At 35.2% G+C, this 22,694-nt stretch overlaps 1 protein-coding gene across 2 annotated transcripts in view; it reads right to left on the reverse strand.

Moving 5' to 3' along the window:
• LOC111508302 (centriole duplication and spindle assembly protein centrobin) overlaps positions 1-22,694 on the reverse strand; it is a 41,822-nt gene that overhangs the window by 17,426 nt on the left and 1,702 nt on the right. For both annotated transcript variants that reach the window (XM_023163750.2, XM_023163751.2), the window contains exons 3-5: positions 16,110-16,343; positions 9,047-9,268; positions 2,389-2,592 (exon numbers count right to left, since the gene is read on the reverse strand). In XM_023163750.2, the coding sequence (XP_023019518.2) occupies positions 2,389-2,592; positions 9,047-9,268; positions 16,110-16,343 (660 nt within the window). The remainder of the gene's footprint in view (positions 1-2,388; positions 2,593-9,046; positions 9,269-16,109; positions 16,344-22,694) is intronic.

The following is a 22,694-nucleotide window of genomic DNA, read 5'->3' on the forward strand; positions in this document are numbered from 1 at the left end:
TGTGGAGGTAGTATTGAACTATAATTTATATTTTGCCTCAATTGTTGATTAATAAAGATAATTTTCCTTCTTTAAAGTAGAATATCTAGGTACATATAAATTATTTCAACTTGATATATTATATGCAAGGTAAAATATTTTTAGGAATGGCAGGTAAAGTTCTAGGCGCTGTTGGCAATATATGAATTAGAAACAAATCCCTTTAAAAATTATAACCCAACATTTGAAACATCAATTTGAATACTTTTTGAAGTTAATTTGAAAAACTCATGAATTGAACTCAACTTTATTTTGTTCAAACTTGCATTTGCTGTAATAACCCAAATTGAGGAACATTCCCCATTGGCTAATGGTTTTCAATTGCAATTTAGAAATGGAACCACTGGCATAGAATGAATCCAAAGCAAGCACTGCACCCAAACACCAGAACTGCAACACTCTTCTCAACTAGCGTTTACCAACCATTTGGCGTCTTCAGAGGATGAAGTAGACCTTTTCCTGAGGATGGTAACATGGTTGAAGAAATGTGCATCGAAAAGTGGGTTACAGTCTTGGTTTTTGGATGCGGTGCTTGTTTTGATGGTATTCAATATAAAACATTCGATATCCCAGCAGTGAGACAAATAAACTCGTACATATTTCGACAATAAAATAGTTAGTATTTTGAAATCGGTTCAATCCATTATACGGTTACGATTTCTCCGTGGGTATGACAATAATTGATCATATACCGTACAATAATCAAACTTAACTTTATTACAAACACTTTAACTAAAACTTCAACTGATATTCAAATGTCTATCATCTTATTAGATCGCTCTGTACTGCAGTGTCCGCTAAACTTGACTATCTCGGATATGCACATGGGTAGCGTTAATATATGGCAATCGAAATACTTCGAAGCCGATATGGCATTCACCAGAAGTCCATCGAAGATGGTAGAATTATTTTCAAAGCGCCGCGACACCAAGAATGGTCGCAAGAAAACGTACAGGTGAGCACGGTATTTGTCACTTCACCATTGATTTATGACGAGCAGCGGTGGTCGGCGTTAGTTTTATTAGGGGATGATTTACAACACTACCCCCTTCTCTGCGGTTGTTCGCCCCGAACAACATTCCAAGAGGGGACATCACGACCCATGTAAGGACTCAGTCTCTTTATATGGACAACTTTGGTTTTGCTTCTTGGTGACAATTGGATTCTGTACACCGGATCGTTTATTTTTTTGGTTACCACGTAAGGTCCTTGCTATGGTCTGTGCAATTTGGGACAAACCTTTCCGACGTTGGGGTTGGGTCGTTGGAGAGCTGTAATTTAGATCTGTTAAATTTGCGTCAAGTTCCAGTCTCTCCTTCAGGTCATTTACATACTCTGAAAGAGGTACCTCTATTCATCGGATGGACTGCCACACATTACATCTATACTTCTATCTGGAAGTTCTCGACCAGTTAACAACATGGATGGTGTGTAACCAGTCACATCATATTGAGAGCTCCTGTATACCAACAGAAAGAGAGAAACCAATGTATCCCAGTCTCTTTGGTTTTTGGCGACAAACACCGAGAGGTGTTTATGCCTCTAGACCATTCCATCGGACTGTAACTTTCGTTTTTGCCTTGTCTTCGAACCCTTTTTTGAAGAGCATACGTCACAGCGCTCACACCTTCACACACTCTCGCTATAGTTCTATTTACTCCAAAATGCCCTCCAATGCGACCATCGTGGAGGTGTTTCAGTATATTCTGGATACACATCTTTGGGAGGATCATCTGGAATTTGTGGATTTTTCCATCCAGGCTTTACCATTTTTGGGTGAGTAGGTCATCTCGAATGCACATGGAGTCCAATTGGAGACAGTAACCCTTTTCCAGCTGGCCGTGCTTGGAAACCTGTTGCCGTTCCCGTCTTACTCCTTAGTCAATCCATTCTGTTTGTTTTCCAGACCGGATCCTCCTTCTGTGCTACGATGATATCTTGCCTCGTCATGACGGTAGTGTCACCCTCGGAGGCTGGTAATAACCTACCACACCATGATCATATGATTCCTCAGAATTTCTATCCGTATCCCTGGACAAGGGACTCTTACAGGTTGCTACCCTCCGGCGCCTTATTAGATCGCTCTGTAGCGCACTGTCCGCTGAACTTGTCTATCTCGGATATGCACGTGAGTAGCATTTATACATGGCAATCGAAATACCCCGGAGCTGATATAGTATTTGGAGCGCGGTCTTGGTGACGTCACAATTGATTTATGACGACCAGCGGCGGCCGGCGTTAGTTTTGTTCTAGGGTATGATCCACAACAAGACCTTCATTTTCACAATCAATTCATAGATAATCATATAGGAAAGAACAATAGATAATAAAAGTTACTGAATTACTCACTTCTCGAGTTTGGAAACCATCAAGTTCACTCATCAACTTCTTTTTCTCACCATTCAATTTGACATTTTGTTCCTTTTCATACTTCAGATCATTTTGTAGGTGGGAGTTTTCATCCTTCATCTTATTGAGGTCTGTTTGGCACACTTCAATAGTTTTCCTACTTTTAGCCATTTCAGATTTTGCATCGTTCAATACACTTTTATTCTATAAAAGAGAAAAATATAATTAAATATTTCAAAACTCTCTAAATCTCTAAAGAGAAATAATACACACTCCTAATGTGGGCGGTGTTCCCTTGAGGCAAAATAAAAGCAAATCGAAGGTCTCTTCGTGTATTCAGTTTTTAGTGATTTCAGTGTCGAATATAATGATTTTTATGAGAATATATACAAACATTTGAATTTTTTATTCTTTATTAAAACCAATTCAATAGCTAAATACACTTCCCAATATATAATCAAAAATAATGTTATAATTTGAAGTGTGACTTTACTAGTAAAAAAAATGGAAGCAATAGGAATAAAAGGAACTGTACTGAAATGGTTTAAAGACTACCTAAATAACCGAAAACAAACCATTAAAATTAATAATATTTATTCAAATCCTATCAACACAAAATTTGGTGTACCTCAGTAGTGTATTGGGTCCTTTATTGTTTTAAATTTACATTAACGATATCGGCTTACGTCACAACTGTGATTTTATGAATTTATTTGCTGATGATACACTGCTGTCTATATCTCATAAAAGCCTAGATGTAGCTGTAACTAAAATGAATTATATTTTAGAAAAAATTAATGAGTACTTGATCGTCAAAAAATTGAAATTAAATATATCCAAAACCAAAGACATGATTCTAACTACACCATACAAATACAAACAACTCAATATATACTCCTGCCTATTGAAAATCAACGACAATAAAATTGAACTTGTAACAGAGTTCAAGTAGCTGGGTTTAATATTGGACAACGGCTTATCTTTAAATGCACATCACACATATGTAACATAAAAATAGCAAAAAAACTTTATTTTTTCACAAGAATCTCCACTCACTTGTCTACTGCTGCCAAAATAACTATATATAACACGATTATACAGCCACATTTTGATTATTGCAGTACACTGTTATATGGTTTAGATCAAAACAAAATTATGTCATTACAAAAACTACAAAATCGAGGCATGAGAGTGATTCTGACATGCAACCGGTATACCAGTATAAAATTTATGCTGGATGCTCTACAGTGGTTCGCAGTAGAAGACAGGTTGTATAAAGCAGCAATGATATTTATTTTCAAAACTGTTAATAATATGCTACCATCATATTTCAGTGAATTTATTACATTTCAAAGTAGCACACATAATTATAATACAAGACAAATCAATGATTTTCATTTGTCAAAATGCAATCTAACAAGTTCAATGAAAATATTATTTTATAAAGGCTAAAATCGATTTAATAAATTACCTCAAGACATAAGAAGCAGCAAAAGTTCACATATGTTCAAGGACAGATTAAATAATTATATAAAAAATAATAACATTCAACTATATTGAAGTGATTAGATATATGTGTATATATGTATATACATATTTGTTAGTATATAGGTCTGAATATTACTGGAGTTTTTTCCCAACACCAAATCGTTATTTTCAACACCTCGACACGTGTTTCGATCACCAAGTGATCATCTTCAAAGAGGAAGAAAAAACTAACCAGTTTCTGTTTCTAGTTTTATCTTTCTCTTTGAATATGATCACTTGGTGATCGAAACACGTGTCGAGGTGTTCAAAATAACGATGTGGTGTTGGGAAAAAACTCCAGTAATATTAATTACTACACCAAAGGTTCCAAACAGTGTATCATAAGTATATAGGTCTGACTTGGAGTTAGATTTAAGTTGTCCTTGTATATGTATTATTAAACCAATGTATTAATGTAATGTTTGTATATTAGGATTTCCTTCCTATTCAAATAAATCAATTCATTCGTTCGTTCATTCATTCAATCTTCCCAAGGTTATTCGTAACAGAAACGCTGGCCATAGAATCGATCATGAAACAATTTTAATGATTTCAACTTCAAACTGCATATAGAAATACGCAGCTTCCTAACGAGAACAATTGGTGGTACAATTGGTGACACATCATTTCTTGCGGATATGACGGCGTTGAGTTTTATTGGAAAAAAAACCTGAATATTTCCAAAATAGTGAAAATATCTAAAGTCGCCGAGATTCGTAACTGAAAGTCTCCAAAGAGGCACATTTTCACTCCCAAACAAGATTCCTTGAAATGTAATTGTAGAACAAAATAGAGTACCTGCATCTTTGCAACCCCAGGAAAGCACGCATTCATAAAATATCCTACCTTATCTACAGGGCACCTGAATAATACAATCTATCAAAGCCAGCAGTCAGACTGCTTCACCCGATTTTATCCATTTGTCAAAAAATTTTATTTCTGATAAAAATTGGTGCATTGCGGGAAACTTGGATTTGAGTTGTCAAAATTCTAAATTTATGAACGATGTACAAGGGAGAACAAAAAATAGAAATTTTTATCAAGAGTAAACTACCCTTATTTTCGACATTATCATAAAAAGTTTATTTAGAAAAGTTGTTCAAATTTGAAAACAATATTCAGATCTGACATCATAGTCAGCTATGTAACAAAACAAAAAAAATCATTTTTTTATAGTTATTGCCTCATAAACATTACTAGTACTATTTACAGATTTGTATTACCTAGAAAGGTTAATGCAGTCAAGCTGCTGGAAAATAATTCCATGAAAATCAAAAAATAAATAGATGAGTACTCTTTGATCACTCCCATATTGCTTTCAATTTAAGAGCCACCGGTAGACAGGTATTTCGGCCTATTGGGCATCGTCAGTACCGGGCAGGCAGGCCTCGATTGAAGACAAAATGTGAAAAACCAGAAAAGTACTTGATAAAAATAATTGTGTAAACGCAAGCGAAACATAGGTGGAACCTGACAAGTTGGCTCTTAAATTGAAATCAATATGGGAATGATCAGAAAGTACTTATCTATTCATATTTTGATTCTTATGGAATTATTTCCCAGCAGCTTGACTGCATTAACCTTTCTCGATTTAATATAATTTCTATAAACATGTGGATTCGTTTTCCGATGGCTTCCCAAATTTCTGCTACCGCAGTTGTTAGTTGATTGGTCAAACCAGCAACACTGACATAAAAACTTGTCAAGTTGACTTGGGTGGCACACCAATAGGTGGTTCCACTTATGTTTCGATTGAGTTTACGCAGTTATTTTTATCAAGTACTTTTCTGGTTTTTCACATTTTGTCTTCAATCGAGGACCACCTGCCCGGTACTGACGATGCCCAATAGGCTGAAACAGCTGTTCATCGGTGGCTCTCAAATTGAAATCAATATGGGAATGATCAGAAAGTACTTATCTATTCATATTTTGATTTTTATGGAATTATTTTCCAGCAGCTTGACTGGAAAATAATAAAATAATAATAATGATGAAATAATAATAATAAAATAAAAATAATAATAACCTTTCTCGATTTAATATCATGTCTAGAAACATGTGGATTCGTTTTCCGATGGCATTTCAGGTTAGCTTCTCAAATTTCTGCTACCGCAGTTGTCAGTTGATTGGTCAAACCACCAACACTGACATAAAAACTTGTCAAGTTGACTTTGGTGTAACACCAATAGGTGGTTCCATTTATGTTTCGCTTACGTTTACGCAGTTATTTTTATCAAGTACTTTTCTGGTTTTTCACATTTTGTCTTCAATCGAGGACCGCCTGCCCGGTACTGACGATGCCTAATAGGCTGAAACAGCTGTCTACCAGTGGCTCTTGAATTGAAATCAATATGGGAATGATCAGAAAGTACTTGTCTATTCATATTTTCATTTTTATGGAATTATTTTCCAGCAGCTTGACTGCTGCATTAACCTTTCACGATTTAATATATTTTTGGATGATGCAACTAATTTTCCTTTATTTTCAGTATTTTAATATTATGTAAGTTACAAAAAGGATTTGAGTAGGGCCTAGATCAGGAGTCTCCAAACTTTGAAGCCTTCGGGCCATAATGATTTTTTCAGTTTGTTCCAAGGGCCAATTTCTGCCCTTAACTATATTTCTAGACTAGGATAGTCGCAAAGTGCGTGACCTTAGCAAACTTACGCTTTTTGTATTTCAATTATCATTGCGTATTGTGACACTTAACGACATCAAGTGGCGAGTAGTGGTACTATGTACTATCTTTTTCAGCTACCTGCTAAGTGGCATTAGGCGTAACTAAATATTTGGAAAGTTCTGGTTTTAGCTAGTGTATTCCGATCACCTCGAGTTGGCAGTAATAATTGCATATAAAAAGGCTAGCGGCGCAACTGCGAGTTAGTCTGCGTAGGAAAGGCGAAGGAAGCGAAACTGTCTATTGTGAAATAATAAAAGAAGCGAAAAATCGACAGTGAATGCAGAACGTTCCAAGAAAAATGGAACTTTCAGTATTTTGTGATTGAGTCCAGTAATAAGGCGCTATGATTAATTTGTAATGAAACTATAGCTGTTCTCAAAGACTATAACATTAAATGAAACTATGAATCGAAACATCTTCAAAGTTACTCCAAGTATACAGGAAGTTTGCGGAAGGAAAAATTTGAAGCTTTGAAACGCGGACTCAAATCGCAGCAATCTTTGTTTACCAAAGCGAATACTGAACAAGAGTCTGCAACTCGCGCCCCGAAAAGGTAAATTTATTTAAAAGTGTCAGTTTGTCAGCAAACACCGTGGCTCGGGGGGTGCAAGACATCGCAGAAAATATATCATCTCAACTGTCTGACAAAAATGGACATCATGAGTGGTTTTCTCTAGCATTGGATGAGTCAACGGATGTGTCAGATTCTGCTCAGGTGTTGATTTTTATTCGCGGAGTAGATAAAAGCTATGAAGTGTATGAAGAACTTCTTGATATTGATAGTATTCACGACACGACAACTGGGGCAGATATTTTTAAGGGAGTTGAAAATGCCATTAATAAAAAGAACCTTCGATGGAGAAATTTGAAATCTATAACAACTGATGGAGGCAAAAATATGTATGGTAAAAATAAAGGAGTGGTTGCACTTGTGTCAAAGGCTGTAGAAAATGATGGTGGTTCAAAACCATTAGTCTTACACTGTATCATTCATCAACGGTCCTTGTGCGGAAAATGTTTGGATATGTCTGAAGTTCTAAAACCAGTCATATCAGTTGTTAACTTCATCAGATCCACTGGGCTGAATCACCGACAATTCCGCGAGTTTATTCGACAGATTGGAGAAAATGATTTACCATATCATACTGCCGTACGCTGGCTTAGTTGCGGAAAAGTCCTTAAGCGCTTTTTTGAACTTCGAGCAGAGATCGAAATTTTTTTAAATGAGAAGCAGCGCCTTTTTGCCGATTTAGATAATAGTGAATGGATGTGGAAGTTAGCCTTCTATGTCGATGTGACAAATCATATGAACGAACTGAATTTGAGATTGCAAGGAGAAAATCAGCTTCTCCCTAATTCATACACAAATATCAAATCTTTCAGGCAGAAAATAATACTATTTCAATTGCAATTACGTAAAAAATGTTTCACACATTTTGAAACATGTGAAATATTCAGCCACACTACAGAGACTGAATTTCCCGTCAATTTTGCAATCGAAACTTTGAGTGCTTTGAAGATAAATTTTGATACTCGTTTTTCAGATTTTGATGTCATTGCGAATGAAATTAAGCTTTTTCAAAATCCTTTTGATTCTGACATTGAAACCCTAGCTCCGGAAGTCCAAATGGAAATTATTGATTTACGGTGCAGTGATATGCTTAAGAACAAATATCAAAATTCATCTTTGTTGGAATTTTATAAGAGTCTTTCACTGGAACAATTTGATAATTTGCATGAAATTGCTCGTGGGTTGTTTTTTATTTTGTACTACTTACTTGTGTGAGAAAACGTTTTCCAAGATGAAGTACACAAAGAATGATTACAGATCTCAATTAACCGATGAGCATCTTAAATCTCTTTTGATAATTGGTACAAGTAAAATTGATTCACAACTACAAAGTATTGTCGGTGGAAAATCACAATTACATAAATCTCCTTAGTGTTTTTGTTTTACTGTGATTCATTTCAATTATTTGTTAGTTATTAATATGCTTAAACTTAGATTCTTAAGTTAAGTTTTCTTTGTCATCATTTCTGTCGTTAAGTTTTACCTTGCAAGTAAATAAAAGCGAGTAATTATCATTCTGTGTTTTCTTCTTCAACTTATCACAGCAATAGTAACAACAATTAGGTAATCATTGGCTGTCGCGGGCCAGATTGATGACAGTAAATCATTGGCTGTCGCGGGCCGGATTGATGACACTGGCGGGCCGGATTTGGCCCACCAGCTGTCGAAAGCGCTCGCAGATAATTAAATAGAAGTTATAAAGCTTCAAATCCTTTTTGTAACTTACATTAATATTAAAATATATATATATATATATATATATATATATATATATATATATATATATATATATATATATATATGTTTTGAAAAATGTGTATATAGAGAAAATTGTTTTCCACATTTCCATCCAATCATCAATGAAATAATTAAAAAATACCTCAATAAATTCCATTTCTTTACTGTTTAGAAGTTCTGAAAGTTGTTTATTTCTTTCTATTTCTCTTTCATAATGTTCTTGAAGATCTTTGTACTTCACTTCCACCGATTGTATTTCATTCTGTAAATCAAAGCATCTATTTTCCATTGTGGACATTTTTTCTTCATTGCTGTGGGCTAGACTGACAGCTTTCGATACTTCTTGTTCATAGTAAATCAGTTTCTGAAAATATCAATGTATTGCAAATTGACAGAAAAAAAAACAATTTAAGACTTAATTAGAAAAAAAAATCTTCGGCAAAACTGTTTACACGAAATATTTTGCATGTTTGGCCAGGGTTTCCATAAAATAGTAAGTCGACTTGAAAAAAGTAGTTTTTTAATTTGACATATATACAGTTTGAAACTTCAGAGGATACGAAACTTCAGAGGGTGATTCGTTAGGTTATTTCAAGAACAAACATATGTCCAAAGTTGCTTCGTTTCTGAGATACAGCACATTGAAGTTCAATAAAACTGCTATTTATTCAATATCATAAATATCCTTATATCGATTTAGTTGAAATTTGCTACAGTTCTTTGAAATAATAAGGCGCTTAGTGGGCACCACAACCAACAATATTGAGAGAAAAAGAACGCCACCGATTTTTTTGTAGTTTTTTTATTTTTTTAGATTATTGGACTTTAAAGTAAATGAGCGAAATGTCCACCTTCTGATAAAATAAACGACTGCAATCGATTTGTCATTGACTGTCTGACACGTTCAAAAATACCTGAAGTTATGCAATTGTCAATTATTTCATTCCTCAAGTCATTCACATCTAGTACAGGAGTTTTATAAACAAGAGCCTTCAGATGACTCCATAAGTAGACATCTAGAGGATTCATATCAGGACTGCAAGGTGACCAATTTTGAGGTCCTGCATGTCCAATCCAGCGATTAGGATAGGTGATGTCAAGATGATGACCAGCAACAACACTAAAATCGGCTGGAATCCCGTCGTGCACAAACCACATGTTGCCTCTTACACGTACCGGCACTTCTTCTAACAAAAAGGGGCAAATGATCTCGCAAAAAGTCCGTGGAGGATTCACCTGTTAATCTTGCTGGTAGAAAAAATGAGCAATTAGATAGTCACCAATCATTCCTACCCAAACGTTCAGTGAAAATTGTTGCTGAAAATGACTTTCTCTAATAACAAGGGGGATTTTCGTCGGCCCAGAATGGTCATTATAAAAGTTCATAATAGCATCTCGTGAAAAATTTGCTTCATCCATAAATATAATATTTGGTAAAAAATTATAATTGTGTGCTATCATATGAATCAACCACTTGCAAAACATTAATCTTGGGTGAAAATCCCGAGGCAGTAGAGCTTGGACGCGCTGTATGTGATATGGGTGTAGGTGGTTTCTTTTTAGAACTGTTTATACGGTTTTTGGGCTGACTTCCAGCTGCAGTGCAATCTTCCTGGTACTATTTGAAGGATCTTCTTCCATCGCATCAAGTATAGCGTCTTCTAGTCCAGGCGTTGTTACAGTTTCTGGTCTTCCATCACCTGCTTTTTAATTAAAACTCCCAGTTTCACATAATCTTGCATGTATCGTTCTGAATGTTTAATCACATGATATTACTCCGCTATCTGTCCTGCTTCTTCTGCATTTTCATTTGCTAATCCGTAAATAAAATGCATGTCAGCCATTTCAGTGTTGGTAAAATTATTCATGATGGAATCACTGCTAATTGACAGCTCTGACTTTCACTGATATAACATCACTATCACTGCCAGCTGGTCTCCAAAGCAGGTGTTCATGATATGCAAAGTGGCTTCAAATTTTTTTTCTCGAAAACGAAGAAAATACAATCGAGAAAAAATTGTATTTTAAATTGATTAATCTAAAAAAAACTACAAGTTAGTGGCATACTTTTTTTCCGATGATGTCGGTTGTGGTGCTCACTGCGACTCCACTGGACCTAATAGTTTCAATCTAGTTAGGGCCAAATAAGCGCCTTATTACTTCAAATAACTGTAGCAAATTTCAACCAAATCAGTGTAAAGATATTTGATATTTTTCAAATACTATAACTCAGAAACGAAACATATCCGGATATATGTTCATAGTATTTTTTAATACAACACCAGACAGTGCTGTTTCGACCCGCCATAGGTCCATCAGTGGTTCTGGGCTGCACCACAAATGCGTTGCAGGACTCAAGTATCCTCAAGGGACAAGCCTGGTTAAGTAGTCGCCGACATCTTCTCTCCCAATAACGCCATCTTTGGGATCAACAGATAACTCAATTCTCGAATATCAAAGGTAAACGAGGCTCCCAAGGCAATCAGTTACAAATTCAAGCTTCGACATCGACAGCTAACGAGATTTGTTCATCTGTCTTTTACTGTCTGGACTTAACTGTCCTCCCCTTACGACGATGCAGGAGAACTCGGTGCAGTGAAGTGAAAGCTACAGTGAAAGACAGAAGACGAATCTCATCGGCTAAGCTTGGCTTTGCAACTGATCGCCTTAACATTCTAGGATTGGGTTCCCTATCGATTCCATAGATGGTGTCTTCGTAAGGGGAGATGGCGTCTTCGTAAGGGGAGATGTCGACCTTACTTACTGAAGGTTACACTTGAGGTTTTGAAAACTATTTGTTTATTTAAATTCTTTGAAAGATTGGAGTTGGTATTTTTTACTGATATTGGGATTTATAACCTCCCGCAATCTTGAAATTAAACAAAGTTGAATCAATAGAAAATCTGCTGAAGAAAAACTGAAAAGTTCACAACAAAGTGTTAATGTGTAATTAAACCCCTGAATAGTCAAACTAGGCACTAACTTGTACAGTGTGACCCATTTTTAATGGAAACACCCCCCCTAAAATTTGAAGTTGTAAACCGATTTTAATATTTTTTTTTTTGAAATATCAAGTACTAAAAGGTCTACTTTGGGACAAAATTTGAAATGTTTATTAAAGTTTCAGGGCATACTACGATATTTTTTCTTAGTCGACAATCGGGATTTTTTATTAGCGATTTTTTTTTATTGAAAAATCACTACGCCACTGGATTCAGAGTGCTTCTAAACAAGTGTGACCAAAATTTCATGGGAAAATATTCATTATTAACAAAGTTATCACAACTCAAAAATTCGAAAACTCACACAGCTAACAGTCACAAAAAACACCCTATATCAACAGATATAGCCATGACAATATTTTAAGAATTATTTTATGTCATGGCTGCAAGATTGAGCGTAAGAGAGAAAATTGAAATTGTACGCCTTTCGGGAGATGACGTTAGAAGTGCTAGAGAGGTTTGTAGAGTATTTAATGAGAGACATCCAGATCGTCCTCGTATTAGCTGCGGTACGGTAAATAAAATAAATAAAATATTCAATGAAGCTGGTGCAGTGTCAAAAATTATGTTAAAAAGTAATCCTGTACAAAGACGAAACAGGAATGACAGGAATGATCAAATCATTTTAGATTATTTCGGAAATAATCCCAATGCCAGTATAAGGAATGCCACTTTAGATTTGAATATTCCACGAGAAACTACTCGGAGATTTCTCAAGGTGAAGAATATTAAACCTTTCAAGCCAAAATTTTTACACTCACTTCAAGAAGGCGACGAAGCAAGACTCCTAGAATATTGTTTATGGGCCTAAGAGGAATATTTAAACCATAGAAATTTTCTAAAAAATATTTTATATACCGACGAAGCCACAATACAAATGGAGTAGTGTCATCACAGAATTTTCGCTATTGGGCAGCGGATAATCCTAACTGGGTAATAAACTGTAAAAGCCAGTATTCCCAAAAAATCAACGTCTGGTGTGAGATATTGAACGAACGAATTATTGGTCCTTTCTTTTTTGAGGAAAACATTAATGCGCAGAGGTTTCTAGAATTTTTAAACACAGAGTTTTGGGATGCTATTCACGAGCTACCAATCAATGAACGATCAAATTCAATTGTCCAGTTAGATGGGTGTTCAGTTCATTATGCCAGAGCTGTGAGGCAATGGCTTAACGAACATTTTCCAACCCAATGGATAGGCCGTGGTAGTCCGTTTATAGAGTGGCCACCCAGATCTCCAGACCTCACAGTTTTGGACTTTTTTCTCTGGGGACTTCTCACACAAAAGGTTTACAAAAACCGCTCAAGAGATAGAAATGAACTTTGTGCTGTGCAAGAATTCGACAGGTATGTGCAGATATTAGCCCTCAAGAACTAAGGAACGTAATCAGAAACATTCGTAAGCGCTCCGACACATGTATCGAAATACGTGGTGGATTAGTAGAGGCTACTAGAATATGAGTTGGAATTAAGTGTTGCACTGAATCGAAACATTTCAATAATTAGTTATTAGTTACGTTTATTAAAATTTTTTGCTTCATTGTTAGTTGAATTGTGTGAATGTAATTCCGTTATTTTCATTAAAAATATTTACGCTATTTGTTTTTTTTTTTTTCATCTGGCGGCACTTAATTGTTGAAATCATAAAAAAATTATATATTGTGACTGTTAGCTGTGAGTTTTCGAATTTTTGAGTTGTCATAACTTTGTTAATAATGAATATTTTTTCATAAAATTTTGGTCACACCTATTTAGAGGCACTCTGAATTCAGTGGCGTAGTGATTTTTTTCAATAAAAAAATCGCTAATAAAAAATTCCGATTTTCGACTAAGAAAAAATATAGTAGTATGCCCTGAAACTTCAAAAAACATTTCATATTTTGTCCCAAGGTAGACCTTTTAGTACTTGACATTTAAAAAAAAAATATTAAAATTGATTTACAACTTCAAATTTTAGGGGGGTGTTTCCATTAAAAATGGGTCACACTTATATATGAACTTTGTCTACGAATTGAATTATCAAAGGAAAATTCTCTACTTAGCTCTCTTTAGGTGGTCAACGTTTCAGAAAACTATCCTTTTCTGTTCCAATACATTCACTTGTGAAGAATACCTCAAATGGAAACAAGTATATTCCCTTTAACAAACGTCAAAAGAATGATATGTCCAGATATCACACTTTTCAATGGTTTATATAACGTACCAACTTTTTAAAATGCACTTTACCACACTTCAGCAGATTCTATATTAATTTAACTTTGTTAATTTTTCAGACAGTGGGTGGTTATAAAACCAAAAAACAATAAGAAACATTGTTCATTATTATTCTGAATTGAAAACTCAAAAACGAATTTAGTAGAAAAAACGTTTTAGCTTTGTATTTCTCTATTGTTAAACAAAAAATGTAGGAAACTTAGTTTTCCTTTTTGAAATAAATGAGTGTTTCGTCTTGTAATGTTATCAGAAACGGTGCTGACAAGAAGATAAGTCAAGTGTCTAAACACGAAACTCCGCAGTACACCAGGAAAATTTTGTTTCAATATTTTTTTCGTATATTACATTGTGTAGCGTTCCTGTGACTGAACCGTTTCAATTACATTACGAATATTTGGATTAGTAACTGAATAAGAATAAGTGATTTCCTTGTAATTCAACATCCATATTTTGAAAGTAATTGTTTCAAACGGCTTTTTTTCAGTTTGTATACAAAAGAAACTTCTGTACATCAGGGATGTTATGGAGGTTCATAACTGTAACCGAAATAAAAAACTATCCGAAACTATAACCAAATCTACTATAAAAGTTTCGAATGATTTCAGTATAATCTAATAAGAATCAGAAATTATTATTTTTGCATTCAATATAATTGTTTTTGCATTTTTAAGTAGTACCGTAAATTGACCACTAGGGCAACCAAAATTAATTTGCAGACTTATTACCTCATTTTGGGATTAACAAAATTGAATAGAATGTTTTTAAATTATTGCTCAGAAACTTTTGAAGCATGATTTTGCTGTTGTTTCAATTTGAGAGCTCATTTGTTTTCGGTTTTCAATTTTATATTTCATGTACAAGGTAATAAAAGCCACACAAGAAAATTAAAAATCTATTATAGGTATATGCAGTACAAAAGTTCCATAAACCCAATGAAACAATCATTGACAATATAAAATCTTAAACTCAATTCGTTTGTCATTTTCGAACATCAATGAAAATAATAGAAAAGTACATAAAAACACTTTTGTGCTATTGTGCTCAACACAACTGAAGGAAAAGTGAATATTAAATTCATCAACTAAATTTTTAATTTATGAAATAGATTATTTTCAACCCTTTACATATGTCATAGAAACCCATGATTAGCTAACCCAGCCAGTTGAAATCAAAATTGAAATCAAAGGATAGCCTACAACTGAAATCAAATCATTACCTATTTGTTCTTTCTTTTCATTTAGCTACAATTCATCTGGAGGAAGTTAAAGAGGGGTATGATGAGGCATATAAATAAATCAAAAATAGATACAACAAAATACTGATAAACGAACGGAAAGTGAACATCATAGAATTTTCGCCGAAGTTTCATCGACAACGGTAGCATATTTCTTGCTGCTTCTCAAGCGGCAGGTAACATTGGCATTTCCAGGGTCTCAGCAACGTCACGTTTGGTTTATGGTTACCAGTGGCGGCCGGGGTTATTTCTTTTCGGGCATGATTTACAACAATATATAACAGCGGAAAGAGCAGTAAAAACATGGAATGAAAAATATAGCGCTATCAAAACACATTAAGTGATGACTTCAAAGAGTTTATAAATAATACAGCTCCAAATTTATGAAGATTCACCAGTATCAGAGTTTTTATGTAAAATTTCCGTATACTGATCCAAAATTTCATATTCGTACCATCCCTGTTGTGCATGACCGACATATCTTTAAAAAGAGCTTTTGTTGTACTTATTTGTTTTTTGGATTTTTCTAAATATCCCACATTTTTTTGTTCAATGCTGGAGAAGTAGAAAGCCAAAAAGCTTTTTTCCTCAAAAACCAATCCTCAATTCTCAAAAACATGCCCTTTTCAATTCAAATTAAAAAACAATATTCCCAGAAAAGCAAATAAATATTAATTCATGAATATTTGGCAAGAAAACTCATCAAACAGAATTCAACAACTAGTCTTTGCTGACAGTGGTTGTACTAATTACCTGAGTAGCATTTTCCATTTCATTCAAGTGTTTTTTCTTCAATTTTGATATCTCATTTTCATATTCCCGCTTCTCTTTATCAATTCTTTCTAATTTCATCAGAATTTTTTCAAGTGCGTCTTGGAATTGATGTATTGCTTTATTTTTTGAGTCATCTACCTTTATGGCAACTGATAATTTCTCTTGTAATTCCAAATTACGGTTTTGTAACTTTTGAATCATATCTTCACAGTGCTAAAAAGAAAAAGCTTGTTGAATAAAGAAATATTTAAAATATTGAATATTTATCGTTCATCTCAAATACTTTTCAAATAAATCAGTTTGTGACTTTGAAAATGCAGAGGTCTATTACATTTGTTTCATTTGCGATCACTATTTCAGCGAGGTACATTTTTCCAATAAAATAAAATAGAAATTTACAAGAAACATCAATAAATTACAACAATCGTCCTTATTTTTTTCTTATAGGAGACCACCCCCTGAGAATTGACGATAACTCCGGACACTCGCATAGGACATGGCTGACAGTCTCATCTTCCTGGTCACACATCCTGCATAGAGGTGTATCCACTAGCCCCATATTATGGAGGTGTTTCCTTAGTTGACCGTGGCCAGTCGGAAATCCTACTGTCAAGCGTAGATTTTTCCTGGTAATCGCCAGATATTTCTTCGGCGCCAGCTTCCCAGAGTCGCCCAGGGTGATCCTGGCAAGATTGCATCCTTTGGTTGCTGCTGGAGGCGGAGAAGATAATCTTGTCCAGTTCCTCCAGCAGTAGTTGTTTTATAAGACTCTCCCATTCTGGAGAAGGGTTCACTTACAGTTGCTGCCATTCCTGCCTCTTTCGCTCTCTTTTTCCTTATGGCCTCGGTGCCGCAAATGCGCCTACGCCTTGACTTTTGTGCTGCGTCACGAGGTGATCTGCTATGTCCAGCCTCATTCTGAGCAGTAGATTGGGGTGGACACTTCTGAGCAGTAGATTGGGGTGGACACTTCTGATCATCCCCAGCCACCGCCATAGATTGAGGTTTGCACGAGTAGCAATGGAAGAGTTGGTCACCTCTGGCAGAGCCTCGCTGAAGGCTGATTACAATGAGGTTTCGCCCGGTTCCCCAAGAGGATCGTTCGTAACCGCATATCGCCCTGCGGCCATTCAGCTGTCGGCACGATTCCTTACACCTTAGCTTGGGTAGGCTGGTCCCCTCACCCTACTTATTCCTGCCGGCGATCCCATCCGTAAGGCTACATTGGCTTCCCGGACAGGGCCCCCAGTCCCCTGGCCGTTCCCCTATCCGCCACCTGGGGACGCGCTCGATAGATAGCCCAAAGCCGGAGTTATCATCAATAAGAGAGTGTGTGTTCGGCGAGTCTTGGCCTACACCTGCCGATATAAAGGAGATGTCTCCCAGTGACCTGTCCACCTTCCTGAAAAGGACAGGATGGACGATGACCTTCTCGGGAAGATGTACAATGGGTCACATGTGGCCTAAGTGCTGTGGGCTTACACTCACCCTCCCTACTCTACAGATACAGAGACACCCTGAGAATGAACTAAGTCAACTAAAATATGTGATGGAATCAGCCGATACTTGATGAAAATCCATAAAGTATTCAAAAAACACTTTAATGCAAGATTTCCAGTATACAGTTTTACTAAAACGCAACATTAGCTTCTTTAGGCGTGTCTATACACGAATCGTTATCGAGATTTTCCATCTTTGATACTATAAGGGCCCACATAGTCTATGCCTGTAACCTGTAAATGTAAATAGTCACTTATGCGTTATTCTCATCTCAAGCAAATCGCTAATCAATAAAATGTTTTCTGAAGGTTTCATAAAAAACAAACTATACATTTACACTAAGTATAATATTTCTCGTGTACAACGGCCAGAATTATTTTTACCAAAGACAAAATTAATTGAGCACCAGCACGTAAATTTTTCAGATGTTCATGCATAACTCAGTGAATTTATATTTAGCTAGAAATATCATTTGGTACGTGATATCAAATTATTAATAAAAATGTCCTGCTTCCTACACGAAGGAGATCAACTCTTCCTTTTGAACCAGACAAAATCCTTTGAATCTGTTTTTTTTTTTTGAAAATAATGTATGAATCTGAATAAACATGTATGGATTTTTTGAATTTGACAAATGTCATACCTTCCCATAAATGTCATTTTTCAATGGGCATGATGATTTGATAATATTTGACTCTAAAGAGAGAGTTGATTGATACAATTTTCATTATTATCATTATGATTTTTGGTGTAGTTCCAGTAAGTTACTGTATATACTGCTGACATAATCAATGTCAGTTGTCTTATTCATACAATTAGAAGACTTAATTAATTTCAACCATTTCAAGAAAAAGGCGTTTGGAAATATTTTTTTCTGTATGTAAAACTTTGATATGAGAATTTGGTTTATGTTCTGTTTCACCTATCAATTTTTCTCATAAATCTATACCTAATCTTGGAAATTTATCTTCAAATATCATAAAACTTTTTCAAAATGAACAAAATATGCCAAAAAAATATCAAAACTATAAAGAATTTGAATACCAAATTAAAAGATAAAACGGATGCTACCAAAAAGTCAAATGTGATTTATAACATTCCTTGTAACAATTATAATTTGAATTATATTGGAACAACATCTAGAATTCTTAAAGATAGAATAACTTCACATAAAAGTGATATAAAGCTTAATAAGAAAACATGTGCATTAGCGCAACATTCTATAGAAACATGACATTTGACAAATTCAAAAAATCCATACATGTTTAACTTTCGTTCGTCAGTTATAGTTCAATTAATTGTCTTTCACTCATTTTTACTCTAAGTATGATTTGTAATGTCATTCATTGGCAAAAAAAAATCCACAACTCAAAAAATTATAGGCCCTGAAGAAGCTTCCTATTAGAAGCGAAAGCTTGGCAAAGTAAAGCAGAGTTTTATATATATATATATATATATATATATATATATATATATATATATATATATATATATACGCTTTGAATGAATATTTTTAACCCGCATGGTTCAAGCCTAGGGAGGGGTACATGTTACCTTCAGGATATCAAATGGGAAGGGAGTCAAGAGGCATATCATTGTGAAGGGCGTTCTATCCCCTTTCCAACGGTACCTTGGTTCGTTGAGCAGTGTCTGAAAAGTACTGTTCTACACTTATAGAAGTAATTGAAACTTGCCTGAATTGAGATGAACAGTTTTCAGGTTAGGATTCAAACAAATATTATTGTATTGACTCTCTTATCAGTAGAACTGATTACGAACAAGGGCAACATTAGCCATCAGCCCCAAAAAATTAAAATAAATCAGTACCTAATCTAATAGTGAAATTTCAATAGTAGTTTATTTGCGTTTATTATTAGATTTATTTTTCTTATCGCTGAAATTTCACAGATGGGCTTCTTTTTTTGTACTTCTGCTTTGAAAAGCTACGTTTTTTGAACAAAAAAATTGTTCCGCAAATTTGGTAGTATGGTAGTATTGTTCAGTTCTATTTGTTGAGCTGTTCAGTGATACTTTTAACAAGAGCATAAATTGTAAAACTGGTTTAGTCTTTGAAAAATTTGTTTTATTTATGGAGAGGTTGGAAATTGCGTAAAAATGAAATCCAAATTGTGATGTAAGTCACCGGTATGTGCTTGATTTCGTGACAAAATTTTCCGGAACTGGTTCAATGAACATTAAAAAAAGAAATAACCCACGTATCTTAATAGGCAGTCGATGTTGAAATTTAACTTTGCAACAGGCCACCTTAGAGAGCCTCGTTTTTCTTCAATATTCGATGATTTAAAGGGGGCATCTTCATAAGGAAAACTGCCATCGTTTCTACTACAGCATGACTACCAGTGTGAAAATATTTTGCTGGAATGTTATTAAATTTGCAGTAAATGATATGTTCATTCTACATCAGTAGAATAAAGAAGAAACATGATTTTGCTAATTTATTGAATGTGTTAGTTATCGTGGCTAACAATAAATGCCTCAGTAAATGCAACTCCAAACATATATTAATATAGTACACACAAGATATCTTAAAAAAAGGATAATAAGTTGCAATGATAAAATGTAGATAGCTTGTACCTTTTAACATGCCGAGCGAGCAAGAATATTCAATCGAAAAAAGCAATAGGATTATAACAGTTAATTAGAAATGGAAATATTTTTGGAAATGTTTGCTGTGAAATTACGAAATAACTGCAATTGCTTTCTTGCCGGATTGTTGCTTTCAGATTAACTAAAATGTATATAATGTTTTTTATTTTGAGTTGCCTTAAATACCTTGTTCAAATTGGTAATCGGCAAGGGGAACAATAAAGGAACCTAACAAAAAGATTTGTACTGGGAAGATAAAGATGAAAAATGCTTTTTCTTGGTTTCAACAACTTCTACCAGAGTAAATACAAATTTATGTCTTTTTCACGGAAAAATGTTATTACTCCAACAGAATATTCAATAAATGGAACCAAACTGGAAAAACTTGCTCAAATCAAAGATCTAGGAGTCATATTTAATAGTAACTTTAACTTCAGAAATCACATAGAATATATTGTACGTGATGCAAACAGAAAGCTTGGTTTTGTGTTAAGAAACGCCAGGGATTTCAAATGGGAACTAGGAATTCTTCTATTCAATGCCTTTGTCAGATCAAAGCTTGAATACGCTTCATTCAGAGATGATAGAAAAAATAAAGAAGAAATGTCTTGGGTACACCTACTTCAAAAAAAAATAAAGAGTCTCCCTCTATGATCTCCTATAGAACTCAACTAGAACATTTTGACATGCCAACCCTGTCGGATTGTCGAAGCTTGAATGATGTACTATTTATATTCAACATATTTAATCAGATAATAAATGTACCTGAACTCCACAGAGTGATCAATCTTCATGTTCCTAGTGCTAGTCTAAGAAATCGCAATAGGGTTTTCTATGCAGGCCCCCGATCAGAATCTCCACTCAATCGCTGCCTTAGGCAAGTGAATGATCTAGTCGTAAGTAATAAAAGTCTTGATTTTTTTTTGCTGTGATGAATTAGAAATAAGACAGTCGTTTAAAAAAAAATGTGCCACATATACCCGTTTTTATTAATGTTTCTCTTGTACGTAATTTTAGGTGTTTATTCACGCTGGGTATTGTAAAATCATATATTTTATGTACCATGACATTGACTGTATACATATATCGGGTGCAAACCTGTTTGGAATGCAGTTTAGATAAAATCTATATATCTATCTAAAATATGGAATAAAAATTTTTTCTCACATACACATCCGGATGCAGACCTGATTCAGTCCGCAGTTGGCAAAAAGTATATGCTCTGCTGTTTCATCATCTTCCAAACAGAGATGGCATGCAATGTTTTTTGACATTCCAAGTTTCTGCATATGATTGATTCAGACAACACATTCAGACGACAGTAAGTAGACCTGTTAAACATATGGTCATCCTTGAAGTAGTCTAATAATTATTTGGTACCATCTTTGAAGGATGTATGAACTCCTTGGAAAAAACAAATTCTGGTAGATTTTGCCAGAAGTCTTTAAACCTTTCTTGTAATACAGATGTTGTATTTGTTTGGCAAAGTTTAAAGCGATGCCTATGATAGACTCTGGTCAGATGAAACCACTTGCAGGTCCTCCCTTGCAAGGAAGTCAGCTGTTTCCCTACATTCCAGGCCAGTGTGGCCTCCACCACAACCCATAAGGGTTTATTGTGGCTCACACCTATTCACACTCGGCCAAATAAACCCAGCTTCTTAACGAAGCCGATTAGTTTGTATGGTGAGTGGTCTTTTAGGTCAGATGGTGAGAGTACTGATTCAGTCCCCAGCGGGGCAGGCACAAAGTACATGCTCTGCAGTTTCATCATTTTCCAGACAGAGGTGACACACACTGTCTTCCGACTGTCCAAGTCTCTGCATGTGATGATTCAAATGATAGTGACCTGTAAGAAGGCCTGTTAGACATTGTAGTTCATCCCTACTGTAGTCCAAAAATGTCTGGAATCAAGCTTCGAAGGGTGAATAAACGTCTTGGAGTGAGCCAATCTTGGAAGATTCTGCCAGAAGTCCATAACTCTTCTTGCCATCCAGGTGTTAAGTGTTTGTTTGGCAAAGCCCAAAGCGATGCCAATGGCAGGTTCTGGTCCAATGAAGGCACTTACAGCACCCTCCTTTGCAAGAGAGTCAGCAGCTTCATTGCTTTCCAGGCCAGTATGGCCAGGAATCCAGATCAGGGACAATCTGTTTAGTCTTCCTATCGAGGAGAGTCTTTTTTGGCAGTTTGCTACCAATTTAGACGTTGTTCGGCGGGAGCCTAGAGCTTTCAACTGTCCGAGAGTATTTTTATTGACTTGTGAGTGAAGTTGGATTTATCCAATCTCTCCGCACACAATTCAATAGCGTAAATTTTCCCTTGAAATACAGTCGCATAAGTTCCTAGGCAGGTAGATAACTCTGTCCTGGGTCTGCAACTGAAATCACCTGCGCCAGAACCGGAAGGTGTTTTTGATCCATCTGTGAACCAACAACTATCTGCTCTCAATATTTCCTTC

Source organism: Leptinotarsa decemlineata, unplaced genomic scaffold (genome assembly GCF_025532065.1).
Source record: "Leptinotarsa decemlineata unplaced genomic scaffold, Ldec_3_MD MMD2_P_RNA_scaffold_2, whole genome shotgun sequence".
Taxonomy (NCBI): Eukaryota; Metazoa; Arthropoda; class Insecta; order Coleoptera; family Chrysomelidae; genus Leptinotarsa; species Leptinotarsa decemlineata.